Genomic DNA, 16625 nt, shown 5'->3' with positions numbered 1-16625 from the left:
GGAGTTTCAGGAATAAGGGAGATGAACTTAAGAGCATGAATCAGTACTTGGAACTATGATGTTGTGGCCGTTATGGAGACATGAATTTCACAGGGGCAGGAATGGTTGTTAGATGTTCAGGGGTTTAGATGTTTTAAGAAGAATAGGGAGGGAGGTAAAAGAGGAGGGGGGAGTGGCACTGTTAATTAGGGAGTGCACCACAGCTGCAGAAAAGGAGGTAGTCGAAGAGGGTTTGTCTACTGAGTCAGTATGGGTGGAAGTCAGAAACAAGAAAGGAGCAGTCACTTTATTTGGAGTTTTGTATAGACTCCCCAATAGCAGCAGAGAGATGGACGAACAGATTGGGTGGCAGATCTTGGAACGGTGCAGAAATAACAGAGTTGTTGTCGTGGGTGATTTCAACTTCCCTAATATTGACTGGAACCGCCTTAGTGCAAATGGTTTGGATGGAGCAGATTTTGTCAGGCGTGTCCAGGAAGGATTCCTAAGTCAATCTGTAGATATGCCGATTAGGGTGAACGCCATATTAGATTTGGTGCTTGGCAATGAACCAGACCAGGTGTCGGATGTCTTGGTGGGGGAGCATTTCGGTGACAGTGACCACAAGTCCTTGACCTTTACCATAGTCATGGAAAGGGATAGGAACAGACAGTGTGGGAAGGTATTTAATTGAGAGAGGGGAAATTATACTGCTATCAGACAATACCTGAGGAGCATAAATTGGGAACAGTTGCTCTCAGGGAAATGCACAACAGTAATGTGAGGGTTGTTTGACGAGCACTTGCTGCGAGTGCTGGACAGTTTTGTCCCACTGAGACAAGGAAGAATGGTAAGGTGAAGGAGCCTTGGATGACAAGAGAAGTGGAGTTTCTAGTCAAGAGGAAGAAGGAAGCTTACGCAAGGTTGAGGAAGCAAGGATCTGACTCGGCTCTAGAGGGTTCCAAGGCAGCCAGGAAGAAACTCAAAAATGGACTTAGGAGAGCTAGAAGGGGGCATGAAAAAGTCCTGGCAGGAAGGATTAGGGAAAACCCAAAGGCGCTCTATACTTATGTGATGATCAGAGTGAGAGTAGGGCCGATCAGGGATAGTGGAGGGAACTTGTGCCTAGAGTCTGAGGAGGTAGGGGAGGCCCTAAATGAATATTTTGCTTAAGTATTCACAAGAGAGAGGGACCTTGTTGCTCATGAGAACAGCGTGAACCAGGTTAATAGACTCAAACAGGTTGATATTAAGAAGGAAGATGTGCTGGAAATTATGAAAAGCATCAGGATAAATAAGTCCCTTGGGCCTGACGGGGTATACCCAAGGTTTCTACGGGAAGCGAGGGAGGAGATTGCTGTGCCGTTGGCGATGATCTTTGCGTCCTCAATCTCCAGTGGAGTAGTACCGGATAATTGGAGGGAGGCGAATGTTGCTCCCCTGTTCAAGAAAGGGAATAGGGAAATCCTTGGGAATTACAGACCCATCAATCTTACGCCTGTGATGAGCAAAATATTGGAAAGTTTCTAAGAGTTAGGCTTTATGATTATTTTGAAAAACATAGTTTGATTAAAGATAGTCAGCATGGCTTTGTGAGGGGCAGGTCATGCCTCACAAGCCTCATTGAATTCTTTGAGGATGTAACGAGACACATTGATGAAGGTCAGACAGTGGATGTGGGGTATATGGATTTCAGTCAGGCATTTGATAAGGTTCTCCATGGCAGGCTCATTCAGAAAGTCAGGGGGCATGGAATACAGGGAAATCTGGCTGTCTGGATACAGAATTGGCTGGCCGAAACAAGACAGCGAGTGGTAATGGATGGAAAGTATTCCGCCTGGAGGTTGATGACCAGTGGTGTCCCGCAGGGATCTGTTCTGGGACCTCTGTTCTCTGTGGTTTTTATAAATGACTTGGATGAGGAAGTGGAAGGGCGGGTTAATAAATTTGCTGATGACACAAAATTTGGTGGAGTTGTAGATAGTGTCGAGGTCACAACAGGACATTGACAGGATGCAGAGCTGGGCTGAGAAGTAAGTTGGAGTTCAACCTAGATAAATGTGAAGTGATTAATTTTGGAAGCTCGACTTTGAGTGCTGAATGCAGGGTTAAAGGCAGGATTCTTGGAAGTCTGGAGGAACAGAGGGATCTTGGGGTCCACGTACATAGATCCTTCAAAGTTGCCCCCCAGGTTGATAGGGTTATTCAGAATGTGTATGGTGTGTTGGCTTTCATTAACAGGGGGATTGAGTTCAAGATCCACAAGGTTTCGCTGCAGCTTTATAAAACCCTGGTTAGACTACATTTGGAATATTGTGTCCAGTTCTGGTCGCCTCATTATAGGAAGGATGTGGATGCTTTGGAGAGGGTGCAGAGGAGATTTACCAGCATGCTGCCTGAACTGGAGGGCATGTCTTATGAAGAAAGGTTGAGGGAACTAGGGCTTTTCTCACTGTAGTGAAGAAGGAAGAGAGGTGACATGATAGAGGTGTACAAGGTGATGAGAGGCATGGATAGAATGGATAGCCAGAGACTTTTCCCGAGGGCGGAAATGGCTGTCACGAGGGGACATAATTTTAAGGTGATTGGAGGAAGGTAAAGGGGAGATGTCAGAGGTAGGTTCTTTACACAGAGAGTGGTGGGTGCATGGAATGCACTGTCAGCAGAGGTGGTGGAGTCAGAGTCATTAGGGACATTTAAGCGACTCTTGGACAGGCACATGGACATCCGTAAATTGGAAGGGGTGTAGGTTAGGTTGATCTTGATTAGGATAAATGGTCGGCACAACATCGTGGGCCGAAGGGCCTGTACTGTTCTATGTTCTATATTTGCCTTTGTTGTCTTGTGAGCATGTATGGAGGTGAGTGTGTTCTCATGCTGGCATGGCAGCACAGTGGTTAGCACTGTTGCTTCACAGCACCAGGTGCTCGGGTTTCCTCCCACAAAACCCGAAAGACATGCTTGTTAGGTGAAATGGACATTCTGAATTCTCCCTCAGTGTACCCGAACAGGCGCCGGAGTGTGGCGAATAGGCGATTTTCACAGTAACTTCATTGTAGTGTTAATGTAAGCCAATTGTGACACTAATAAAGATTAGCATTCAGTCACTTGGTCTGAAACTAGTCATTTCAGAATGTGCTGAATGATATTGTTGAAGCTGATTCGAGAGGAATTATTCCAGTGCAATCATTCTAAAAATGTTTTGAATAATTTGAGAGAATATTTCTCTGTATTTTCCCCTTAAGTTTTAGTGAGTACCAAGTCAAACCCTTTATTACATTAAAGCAAATAGTGACCACATTCCCAACCACATAATGTACAAGGTTGAATCCTAAAATTCTGGGACCGTCCTTATAGAATTGCCGCCCAGCCATGGTCACTAATCCAGGAAAGGAAGAGAAAAAAATAATTAAAATGACAGACCTACAGGATTTTAAAAAGTGATATTACTTTTAAAGAAAATAGAAATGTAAGAGATTACCTTTCTTTAATCTCAGCTGAGTCATATCATATCTACCATAATCCCGAAATAATATCATCCCTCCAGGTTTGAGTAACTTGCTTAATCTATTTATGACCATCTGCATCCTACAAGCATGGAATTAAATCTCAGTTAAACATGCATAAAAAAAGTGATTGATAATTTCATTGAAATAAAGAAGATTTGTAATTAAAACATTAACATTTGGTATCTAAAACCACCACTTGTGTGATATTTAAAGGATGGTGTTACCCAAATTATTGTTCTGGATGTTTTTCATTCTAGTGAATTTTTAAAACTATAAATGTATTTAATTCATAACATATATGAAAGGTTACAACACAAACAATTTGGGAAACAAACTTCCCAACACACAACTACAGTTTGTACAAATTTTCCCCCCTTTTCGCCCCCTTTCATTCTAGCGAATTGTGCTCATGCCTGCCTAAATGAAATTGCTAGAATCAGAATCTGTAGTTAGCTTTTGTGCTTTTTTGGAGGGGAGCAAGCATCGACCAGAAACATGGGTGGGATTCTCCACAATCGGCACGATGTCCGCCGACCGGCGCCAAAAACGGCGCGAATCAGTCCGGCATTGCGCCGCCCCAAAGGTGCGGAATTCTCCGCAACTTGAGGGGCCGAGCCCTCACCTTGCGGGGCTAGGCCCGCGCCGGAGTGATTTCCGCCCCGCCGGCTGTCGGGAAAGTCCTTTGGCGCCCCGCCAGCTGGCGCGGAAATTACTTTGCCGTGCGACGCATGCGCGGGAGCGTCAGCGGCCACTCACGGCATCCCCGCGCATGCACAGTGGAGGGGGTCTCTTTCACCTCCGCCATAGTGAAGACCATGGCGAAGGCGGAAGGAAAAGAGTGCCCTCACGGCACAGGCCCGCCCGCGGTTCGGTGGGCCCCGATCGCGGACAGGCCACAGTGGCGGCACCCCCCGGGGCCAGATCACCCCGCACCCCCCCCCCCCAGGACCCCGGAGCCCGCCCGTGCCGCCTTGTCCCGCCGTTCGAAAGGTGGTTCAATCCACGCCGGCTGGCGTGGGTTGACAGCGGCAGGACTTCGGCCCATCGTGGACCGGAGAATCGCCGGGGGTGGGCCCGCCGACCTGCGCGGCGCATTTCCCCCTGCCGAATCTCTGGTGGCGGAGAATTCGGGACACGGCGGGGGCGGGATACACGCCAGCCCCCAGCGATTCTCCGGCCCCCCCTGAACTTGGTTTCTCTCTCTCCACAAATGCTGCCAGACCCAAGTATTCCAGCATTTTCTCTTTTTCAACAAAAACAGTCCAATTTTTAAACTGTATTCTGTATTCATATATAACACATTTATTACCAATAAAAAAAATGACAAAAGAACAATTGGGTGTGTTTAAAGGAAACATTTCTAATTTCTACGTGTCATTTGGGGGGGGGGGGGGGTTGTCGAGATCGCGGTCCGTGTTTAACGACACCTAGTGCTGGAAATGACCCCCCCCACCAGCTTCTCGCCATTACTGGCTGTCTCACTGTCTGATTCGCTGGATTTGTGCCTCAGCGTCTCGCCACTAACAAGGGGGAGTTTGCTTTCAAATATGGATCTGATTTATATTCACGTGTACCGAGGTACAGTGAAAAGTATTGTTCTGTGTACAATCCAAACAGATCGTTCCAGACACGAAAAACATAGGACACACATAAATACACAATGTAAATACATGGACACAGGAATCAGGTGAGCGTACAGAGTGTAGCACTAATCAGTAGAGAAGATGTTTGAAGAGATCAGTTCAGTCCATAAGAGGGTCGTGCAAGAATCTGGTAACAGCGGGGAAGAAGCGGTTTTTGAACCAGTTAGTGCGTGTTCTCAGACTTTTGGTTTCTCCTGACCGATGGAAGAAGTTGGAAGAGAGAATAACCTGAGTGGGAGGGGTCTTTGATTATGCTGCCCGCTTACCCAAGGCAGCGGGAGGTGTGGACAAAGTCAATGCTCCTTCACCACTCACTCCCAGCCAACTCACAAGCATGGCAGCACGCAGACCTACTCCTCGCTATGGCGATGCTGATCTGGCCAGTCTTCTGACGCTGTGGGGGTGGGACAGGGCATCCTGTACAACTGAGGGGGTCAGAAGACCAGCAGCAGGGTCACCAATACCACCTGGGAGGTAGTGGCAGCGGCTGTCAGTGAGGGCAACATGACCATGAGGACTGCCGTCCAATGTAGGAAGTAGGCCAACGACCTCCATCGAGCTGCAAGGGTAAGTTACCACCTCTCTCCTGGCATCAGTTCCACCTGCCACCCATCAAATCAATGGCTGCACCTTGCACTCTCCCCACATCTGATCTTCATGTTTGAGGAAAGAATCATTTTGTCTGACATGCATAACTCACCTGAGACAGGTCATCTGGGTGAACAGGCAATGGATCCTCACCTCTGCGGTGCAGGCCAAGCTCGCTGCCAGTGATTACTCTCTCCTCGGTTAACCCTGCAATCTCCAGTGCCCCTTTCTCATTGGAGGTGAGGATTTGGTTCTCTGGTACTCTTGTTCCCCCGTCTTGCCCTTTCCTGCTTATTATGGGCTATTTCCTCTTGCGGGAAGAGAGGGCTTTCTGCGCCGTGCGCTTGATAGATCAGGTGGGTCAGTGGCAGGTGGAATGTGTAGGCACCACAACCATACCTGAAGGGGCTGTGCTGGTGGTGCCAGTTTATTTTTATTCATTTATGGGTCATGGGCATCGCTGGCTGGTCCAGCATTTATTGCCCATCCCTAAGGGCATTTAAGAGTCAACCACATTGCTGTGGATCTGGAGTCACGTGTAGGCCAGACCAGGTAAGGGCGACAGATGGATTTTTACGACAATCGTTTCATGGTCATCTTTAGACTTTTTATTTGATTTGATTTAATTTATTGTCACATGTACTGAAGCACATTGAAAAGTATTTTCCTGCGGCCGAGGGAACGTACACAGTACGTACATAGTAGACAAAAGAATAATCAACAGAGAACATTGACAAATGGTACATCGACAAACAGTGATTGGTCTGTTGGTTTCGGAACAAGGGGCCAAACAAAGCAAATACATGAGCAAGGGCAGCATAGGGCATTGTGAATAGTGTTCTTACAGGGTGAGAAGTCTTATAGCTGTGGGGAAGAAGCTGTTCCTATGAATGGATGTACGGGTCTTTAGAATTCTGTACCTTCTGCCTGATGGAAGGGTCTGGAAGAAGGCAATGCCTGGGTGGGAGGGGTCTCTGATAATGCTGTCTGCTTCCACAGGCAGCGGGACATCGGGTGGCAAGCTTATGTGATGCGTTGGCTGAGTTCACTACACACTGCAGTTTCTTGTGATCTTGGACCGAACAGCTGCCATACCAAGCTGTGATGCAGCCGGAAATAATGCTCTGAGTTGGGAGTTAAATATTGCCACACAGTTATGTGTGTACAGGGAGTACAGTAGAGGACTAAGCACACATCCTTGCGGGGCTCCGGTGTTGAGGACTATTGTGGAGGAGGTGCTGTTGCCTATCCTGACAGATTGCGATCTTTTGTTGAGGAAGTTGAGGATCCAGCTGCACAGGGAGGGGTCAAGTCCAAGATTGTGGAATTTGGTTATTAGTCTTGTCGGGATAATGGTGTTGAAGGTGGAGCTGTAGTCGATGAACAGCAGTCTTACATAGGTGTGCTTGTTGTCGAGGTGTTCATGTGTTGATTGTAGAGCCAGGGAGATAGCATCTGTTGTGGACTGGTTGCGGTGATAGGCAAACTGCAGTGGATCGTGACCGTCTGGGAGGCTGGCAGTGATCCGTCTCATGACTAGCCGCTCAAAGCATTTCATAACAGACGTCAGGGCCACCGGTTGGTAGTCGTTGAGGCAGGCTACCTTGTTCTTCTTTGGTATTGGTATGATCGTGATTTGACATTTGTTTTATTGAATTTAATTTCACCGTCACCTGGGTCCCCAGAGCATGATTCTGGGTCTCTGGGATACTAGTCCAGCGACAATATAGTCCAACTAGGGAAGAGACTGTACTGGACCTGGTATTGGGGAATGAGCCCGTCCAGGTGGTAGAAGTTTCAATAGGGGAGCATTTCGGGAACAGTGACCACAATTCAGCAAGTTTTAAAGTGCTGGTGGACAAGCAGAAGCGTGGTCCTAGAGTGAATGTGCTAAATTGGGGGAAGGCTAATTATAACAATGTTAAACGGGAACTGAAGAACCTAGATTGGGGGCAGATGTTTGAGGGTAAATCAACATCTGACATGTGGGAGGTTTTCAAATGTCAGTTGAAAGGAATTCAGGACCGGCATGTTCCTGTGAGGAAGAAGGATAAATACGGCAAATTTCGGGAACCTTGGATAACAAGAGATATTGCAGGCCTCGTCAAAAAGAAAAAGGAGGCATTTGTCAGGGCTAGAAGGCTGAAAACAGACGAAGCCTGTGTGGAATATAAGGAAAGTAGGAAGGAACTTAAGCAAGGAGTCAGGAGGGCTAAAAGGGGTCACAAAGTCATTGGCAAATAAGGTTAAAGAAAATCCCAAGGCTTTTTACCCGTACATAAAAAACAAGAGGGTAGCCAGTGAAAGGGTTGGCCCACTGAAGAACAGGGGAGGGAATCTATGTGTGGAACCAGAGGAAATGAGTCAGGTACTAAATGAATACTTTGCATCAGTATTCACCTAAGAGAAGGAATTGTTGGATGTTGAGTCTGGAGAAGGGTGTGTAGATAGCCTGGTCACATTGAGATCCAAAAAGACGAGGTGTTGGGCGTCTTGAAAAGTATATATATATTTTTTTAAATATATTTATTAAAGTTTTTTAACACAATTTTTCTCCCTTACAAACAATAACCACCCTCCCTCGTAACAAAAAAAAATGAGAAATCGCGCAGAGCTATATACATGGCAAAATGATATATTTACACAACTTTGTACACTGGCCCTCACCCGTACGTGCCAGTTTCCCCAACCCTTCATGTTATCACTTGCTCATCCACCCTCACAGGCAGTCCCCCCTTTCCCCCCCCCACCTCCCCCCCCCCCCCCACACCCAAGGTTGCTGCTGCTGCTGACCGACCTTCCTCTAACGCTCCGCAAGATAGTCTAGGAACGGTTGCCACCGCCTGTAGAACCCCTGCGCAGACCATCTCAAGGCGAACTTAATCCTCTCCAACTTTATGAACCCAGCCATATCATTTATCCAGGCCTCCAGGCTGGGGGGCTTCGCCTCCTTCCACATTAGCAAGATCCTTCGCCGGGCTACTAGGGACGCAAAGGCCAGAATGCCGGCCTCTTTCGCCTCGTGCACTCCCGGTTCGTCCACTACTCCAAATATTGCTAGCCCCCAGCTTGGCTTGACCCGGACTTTCACCACCTGAGATATTGCTCCCGTCACTCCTCTCCAGAACCCCTCCAGTGCCGGTCTTGAAAAATATTAAGGTGGATAAGTCCCCAGGGCCTGATGGGATCTACCCCAGAATACTGAAGGAGGCACGAGAGGAAATTGCTGAGGCCTTGACAGAAATATTTGGATCCTCACTGTCTTCAGGTGATGTCCCAGAAAACTGGAGAATAGCCAATGTTGTTCTTTTGTTTAAGAAGGGTAGCAAGGATAATCCAGGGATCTACAGGCCGGTGAGCCTTACGTCAGTGGTAGGGAAATTACAGGAGAGAATTCTTCGAGACAGGATCTACTCCCATTTGGAAGCAAGTGGACATATAAGCGAGAGGCAGCACGATTTTCTAAAGGGGAGGTCGTGTCTCACTAACTTGATAAGAGTTTTTCGAGAAGGTCACAAAGGTGATTGATGTAGGTAGGGCAGTGGATGTTGTCTATATGGACTTCAGTAAGACCTTTGACAAGGTCCCTGATGGCAGACTGGTACGAAAGGTGAAGTCACACAGGATCAGAGGTGAGCTGGCAAGATGGATACAGAACTGGCTCGGTCATAGAAGGCAGAGAGTAGCAATGGAAGGGTGCTTTTCTGATTGGAGGGCTGTGACTAGTGGTGTTCCACAGGGTTCAGTGCTGGGACCTTTGCTGTTCGTATAAATGATTTGGAGGAAAATGTAACTGGTCTGATTAGTAAGTGTGCGGACGGCACAAAGGTTCGTGGAATTGCGGATAGCGATGAGGACTGTCAAGAGGATACAGCAGGATTTAGATCGTTTGGAGACTTGGGCGGAGATATGGCAGATGGAGTTTAATCCGGAAAAATGTGAGGTAATGCATTTTTGGAAGGTCTAATACAGGTAGGGAATATACAGTGAATGGTAGAATCCTCAAGAGTATTGACAGTCAGAGAGATCTAGGTGTACAGGTCCACAGGTCACTGAAAGGGGCAACACAGGTGGAGAAGGTAGTCAAGAAGGCATACGGCATGCTTGCCTTCATTGGCCGGGGCACTGAGTATAAGAATTGGCAAGCCATGTTGCAGCTGCATAGAACCTTAGTTAGGCCACACTTGGAGTATAGTGTTCAATTCTGGTCACCACACTACCAGATGGATGTGGAGGCTTTAGAGAGGGTGCAGAAGAGATTTGCCAGGATGTTGTCTGGTATGGAGGGCATTGGCTAGAGTAGCAGTTGAATAAACTTGGTTTATTCTCATTGGAACAAAGGAGGTTGAGGGGCGACGTGATAAGAGGTCTACAAAATTATGAGGGGCATAGACAGAGTGGATATTCAGAGATTTTCTCCCAGGGTAGAGGAGTCAATTACTAGGGGGCATAGGTTTAAGGTGCAAGGGGCAAGGTTTAGAGGAGATGTACGAGGCACGTTTTTTTTACACAGAGGGTAGTGGGTGCCTGGAACTCGCTGCCGGAGGGGTGGAAGCAGGGACGATAGTGACGTTTAAGGGGCATCTTGACAAATACATGAGTAGCATGAGAATAGAGGGATACGGACCCCAGAAGTGTCGGCGATTTTAGTTTGGACGGGCAGCATGGTTGGTGCAGGCTTGGAGGGCCGAAGGGCCTGTTCCTGTGCTGTATTTTTCTTTGTTCTTTGTAATACCACTATGCCACTGTGGTATTATCATAAATGTAAGAACTGCAAGGGTTAATGAAATGTCAAGAGTAGCCAATAGAGGGAGCTACAGTTACAAGTATATAAGGCATTGGTGCTGAGCCTTGTGGGAGTTAGAAGGTAGTAGATGATGGTCAGGCATAGGAGCAATTGTGTATTTGAGAGTTCTGTAGTTAGAGATAGCATTAATATAGTTTAATAGAGTAACCTGGTACTTTCGGAATATGCATGAATCTTAGTTAGTGTCAATAAATTAGTTTTGTTTGTTAACAAGGCTTGGTGTTCTTTATTCAACACTACGCATATAAGCCGTCCAGGTAAAGCAAAGTAGAGAATACCGCAGCCACTGCCACTGCCTCCCCATATCATCCCCCATCTTCCACAAGTGCAGACACATTTCAGTGGGTGACATTAGTGGGTAGGCTTCAGGGGCACAATCTGGTGAGCAGCACAAGGTTGCTGATGCATATCAGGTGGAGGTAGAACATCCAAGGGAGGAGGCAGAACATCCAGTGGGAGGTCCGCTGGATCCCAGGACTTCAGATGTCGGGCCTCTGGACAAGGTTCAGAGCTGATGCAGATGCTAGGACATGGCCATGAGATTCAGGATGAGATGTCAGCGGCATTCAAATGCATAGCTGATTGGAGGAGTCCCAAAGGCTACGGGCGCAGGAGATGATGGCAGCGAAAATACGTGGCACCGAGGCCGACACTACTAGGGTGGCCTAGTAGTAGGGTGGAAAGTCTGCAGCACGAGGTCAGCGTCTTGAGTGATGGTGCTCAGTCTGTAATGACCATGGCTGAGGGCCTCGACACCTATGTCTGGGACATGTCCCAATTGATGAGGGGCATGTCCCAGGCATAGGTGGACATTGCCGAGGCACTGCAGAGTTTTGCTGAGAGTGTCATCATCATAGATTATCATAGAATTTACAGTGCAGAAGGAGGCCATTCGGCCGATCGAGTCTGCACCGGCTCTTGGAAAGAGCACCCTACCCAAGGTCAACACCTCCACCCTATCCCCATAACCCAGCAACCCCACCCAACACTAAGGGCAATTTTGGACACTAAGGGCAATTTATCATGGCCAATCCACCTAACCTGCATATCTTTGGACTGTGGGAGGAAACCGGAGCACCCGGAGGAAACCCACGCACACACGGGAGGATGTGCAGACTCCGCACAGACAGTGACCCAAGCCGGAATCAAACCTGGGACCCTGGAGCTGTGAAGCAATTGTGCTATCCACAATGCTACCGTGCTGCCCTAACCGACACCATGGTACAGACAATGGGGAGATGCCAGGACTGGCAGAACCAGAAAATGCAGAATCCTCTGGAGCTCACTCCAGCTGCCCTTACATCAAATGGAGACTCCCCAGGGCCCTACGGGCACTGTCAGGGTTGATGAAGCGCTGTAAGCCTATCCGGGGCCTGCACCAAGGAGACAACGGCGATCTCTAGCTCTTCTGAATCCCTCCCTCGTGACACTGCCACATCTCAGACAAAGCCTCGTTCCGTAAGGAGCTGGCGAGGATGAGGGCCCCCTGGTCCTCCGGTCATGCTGCCTGCTGCCTGTCTTCCGCTCTCCGGCTCATCCTGCGGCTCCTCCCTGGGCTCGACCACCATCCCCTTCTGGTCCGGTTCTTTCTCTGCAGATAAGGCCACATGTTCCCCCTCCAGCATGGCGCTCTGCTGCTGTGCCACAAAGCAGGAGACCCTCTACTGAGTGTACTGCAGTGCACCACCAGAGCGGTCCAGGCATCGGAACCGCATTTTCAGCAGTCCCACACATTGCTCAATGACAGTAGAGGTGTCAACATAGGCTTCACTTCTCTGCCTCGGTCTCAGGCCTCCGCACTGTCATTATCAGCCACAGGTGCTGCACTGACTCTTTTTTGAGACGGAGTCTCCTGCGGTAATGCTGCCTGTCATTTTCTCGACAGACCAACTATCCCTGTACACGTTGGGGCGTCTTGTGCTGGATAACCTCTCTCTGCACACTCACCCTGAATCACAGCAGGAGCCCTTAGACCCCAGATCCCTACCGGGAACATTAGGGGAACTGTGCTCAGGTGCCCTCCCCTGAGCCACACACTCATCCTTTAGTCGCGAGGATATCCCCAGTCTTGAAGCCCAGCTCTTGAGTGTTTGAATGTTGGCTGCTGCCTCTATGGTGCTGATGCATCTAGAGTTTAGGCAAACTGTTCAGGCTTCAAAGTTTGATTGAGATGCGATGCAATAATAATAGTTTGAGACATGGCACATATACCCATGAGAATCCACTTGTGAATGTTTTATTGGCAAAACGGTCAATATTAAAAAAGATTTGAAGGGTGGCGCAATGGTTAGCATTGCTGCCCACGGCGCTGAGGACCCGGGTTCGATCCTGGCCCCGGGTCACTGTGTGGATCTTGCACATTCTCCCCATTTCTGCGTGGGTCTCACCCCCACAACCCAAAGATAATAATAATCTTTTATTCTCACAAGTAGGCTTACATTAACACTGCCATGAAGTTACTGTGAAAGGCCCCTAGTCGCCACATTCCATTGCCTGTTCGGGAAATGAGCCGGTACGGGAATTGAACCCGCGCTGCTGGCCTTGTTCTGCATTCCAAACGAACTGTCCAGCCCACTGAGGTAAACCAGCTCTTTTGTGCAGGTTCGGTGGATTGGCCACACTAAATTGTCCCTTAATTGGAAAAAAATATAATAATTGGGTACTCTAAATTAATTTGAAAAAAACAAAGATTTGAAAATCTACTACATAACATTCCACTTGTAATCATTAAACAACAAGGAAATGTCAACATTCCATACTGGTACCAATACAAAGCTATATCAGCAAAACAAACACGGTATCACCCCTCGCAGATTCCTCAACACAAACGGAGGCCAGCTTGAGTGTTTTACTATGTCCAGAACTCTGTTATAGAATAATGATCTGTTTAGGGGCAGCAAGGTGGTGTAGTGGTTAGCACTGCTGCCTGATGATGCTGAGATCCCCGGTTCGATCCCAGCCCTGGCTCACTGTCCGTGTGGAGTTTGCACATTCTCCCCATGTCTGCGTGGGTCTCGCCCCCACAATCCAAAAAGATGTGCAGGGTAGGTGAATTGGTCACGCTAAATTGCCCTTTAATTGGAAAAAAAGAATTTGGTACTCTAAATTTAAAATATTGTCACAAGTAGGCTTCCATTAACACTGCAATGAAGTTACTGTGGAAAACCCCCGAGTCGCCACATTACGGCGCCTGTTCGGGTACACGGAGGGAGAATTCAGAAAGTTCAATTCACCTAACAAGCTCGGCTTTTGGGACTTGTGGGAGGAAACCGGAGCACCCGTGCCTGTGTGAGTTTCCTCCAGGTGCTCCGGTTTCCTCCCACAAGTCCCAAAAGACGAGCTTGTTAGGTGAATTGAACATTCTGAATTCTCCCTCTGTGTACTCGAACAGGCGCCGTAATGTGGCGACTCGGGGGTTTTCCACAGTAACTTCAGTGCAGTGTTAATGGAAGCCTACTTGTGACAATAATAAAGATTATTAAAGACGGCTTGAAGGCTTCACAGATGAAAAGCCCCTGAACCCCCCTCGCCCCGAGGCAGCAGCTCAGTTCCCTTGAGCTGTATGCCGGAAATGGAAATGGCTACTCAGCTCCTCCGTTTTCCTCAGCAGTCTTTGTACCAGCTTCATGTTTTTAAAAAGGAGTCTAAACGATGTCCATGTGATTTCTCACTGGGGAGCCAGTTCATTCCAGGGAGGCTGTTACATTCGACTTCAATCTTGTTAAATGAGATGGAAATTTATGCAAATTGAGATCAATGATGTGCTCGCCATATTTGGGTGCTATCCGGAATTCTAGGTTAGATAGCACACTGATCTCGCGAATCTCAATTTTGGGCTTTCTCTGGTAGCACAGTGGTTAGCACTGTTGCTTCACTGCGCCAGGGACCCGGGTTCGATTCCTGGCTGTGTGGAGTCTGTGTGGAGTCTGAACGTTCTCCCCATGTCTGCGTGGATTTCCTCCAGGTGCTCAGGTTTTACCCCACAAGTCCCGAACGACATGCTTGTTAGGTGTATTGGACATTTTGAATTCTCCCTCCATGTACCCTAACGGCGCGGAATGTGGCGACTAGGGGATTTTCACAGTAACTTCATTGCAGAGTTAATGTTAACCTACTTGTGACACTAATAAAGATTATTTAACCAGCGTGCCCAGAACTGCGTCGGGTGTAAACACGGTTAAATCGCGCTCATAAATTCAGCCCTAGAACCATATGAAGATGCCAATATTCCTTGAGCAATCTTTAATTACAACACCCAGAAAATAATCAAAATAAATGTGGAAATGTAGCAGAAGTGACACATGGCTGCCTGCACTGGAGTCAATCAAACATACAAAAAAGTAGTGATATTTCACTTTTTTATTCACAATTAAACTTGGTCACACTGTTCATTATCAAGTGTACATTTATCCTTTGTCCTATTTTCATCTCATTTGTCTGCCTGAGTGACTATCCATGAAATGAAGAGAAGGAAAAAACAGGAGAAAATTAATGCAAAGTGCTCAGTGGGTAAAGAGGCCATGTCAAGATGGATCAAGATCAATCTCAAATACTCACTCCATACCTAGATTAAAATCTATATCTACATCTATTTGTACTAATGCAGATCTTGCATGGCATTTTCATTGTGTGCTGCAGAATACAAATTTTTAAGGTTTAATGTATGTTATGAGTGCTACTGATTTATGGTGATTTAGCAAATAAACAGATTTTTTATTACTGGGGATCAAGAATATGGAATTGAATATTAGGGAGTTTGGATCAATAGGAGGTTGGTATTGGGAGCAGGGAAGCATTGGGAAAATAGTGCATGGATTGCTATGAGATGTTTTTGCGATCTTCTATCAGGGAATACAGTTCTTGTAATTGCCAATGTAATTGCACTAAGACCATTGAATAACTAAATCACAGCTCCATATATTTTCTATATGTGGAAATGTAAAACATGCAGATTGATTATTCATCCATAAAATTTATAATTTTTTGGCTTGGGTTTCTTCCTATCATACCAAGGAATCATGTTGGGTACGAATTTTCAACCTAGTGCCAGCAGTAATAGCAGTTATGAGATGGACTAAAACACCCAAACAAATGTCGTAATTCATAGAAACAGAAATGAGATAATCCTATTTAGAGGTTCAGATAACAGTGATAAATTTTGCAAGCTTCCCTTTCACAAGTTATAGCATCACTTGAACCCTCGATACGATTTACTATCTTGTTTCCAGGTTATTTCCAATAATCCAAATAATCATGCTCTTGTTATAAACCCATACAATTCTGCTTTCAACTACAGAATAAACTATCTCATTTTATTATCCCTTTTCTATCATATTATTCTGTAGTGGCAACAGCCATCATGCCAATTGCCTTGTATTGAAATCATGTATTGTGAGAAAAATGGTGATTTTTGTTTTGAAGACAACTGCACTTTTATGGAATTCTCTACAGGGGAATTTGGTAATATTCTTTGTGGTGCATTGTTTCCTTGAATTTTACAAAGTTCCATGCAGGAAATGCATGTTTAAAGCCCTTTGCAGCTGTTCAAGAATGCTTGAGGGTTAAAACATGCAAATTTTGACCCTGTTGCAACGCAGTGGGTACTTTGTACACAGAATTATGTGCAAGATTTCCCAAAGATGTCCCTACATTTTCCACATCGAAGCAACAGGATGCATTTGAGGAGTTAAGGTAACCATAACTCACCAGTGGGGAAAACAACCATGGAAATACATGACTATCATAGTGAATGCAGTCTTTGCTACTCAACACACTTGATGAAAACTGCAAGAGAAAATACATGGTCTGAAGCCCAAATGTAGGTGGTCTTGGCCCAAGATAACTGCCGTAAAAGGGTCTTGTAGTAAAATTAATTTTGGCTAGGTTGTCTGAACTCCTCTTTTGTTAGCTTATAATATATTGTTTTAATACGAGAGTCTACATTTTTCCAACAATTAGGCAGCAGCCTGGAATTAGTTCCAACAATAATGCCTTGATGATGGTAACTAGCTATTCTGAAAGATGATTCTTATATTCAATTCCAAACACTGTGCCATCGTGAGATGACTCTTTTGTAATATCTGAAGCTTCCTTCTCTTT

The 16625-nt window shown here is 46.6% G+C and overlaps 1 protein-coding gene across 9 annotated transcripts in view; it reads right to left on the bottom strand.

The window, feature by feature from the left end:
* mettl8 (methyltransferase 8, methylcytidine) overlaps nucleotides 1-16625 on the bottom strand; it is an 89427-nt gene that overhangs the window by 26693 nt on the left and 46109 nt on the right. For 7 of the 9 annotated variants that reach the window (XM_072475734.1, XM_072475769.1, XM_072475776.1 and 4 more), the window contains exon 8: nucleotides 3461-3567. The exons of the other annotated variants lie outside the window; for them this stretch is intronic. In XM_072475734.1, coding sequence (XP_072331835.1) covers nucleotides 3461-3567 — 107 coding nt within the window. The remainder of the gene's footprint in view (nucleotides 1-3460; nucleotides 3568-16625) is intronic. 9 annotated transcript variants of the gene reach the window in all.

Source organism: Scyliorhinus torazame, chromosome 2 (assembly GCF_047496885.1).
Source record: "Scyliorhinus torazame isolate Kashiwa2021f chromosome 2, sScyTor2.1, whole genome shotgun sequence".
Lineage (NCBI taxonomy): Eukaryota > Metazoa > Chordata > Chondrichthyes > Carcharhiniformes > Scyliorhinidae > Scyliorhinus > Scyliorhinus torazame.
This window is presented reverse-complemented; position numbering and strand designations above follow the sequence as displayed.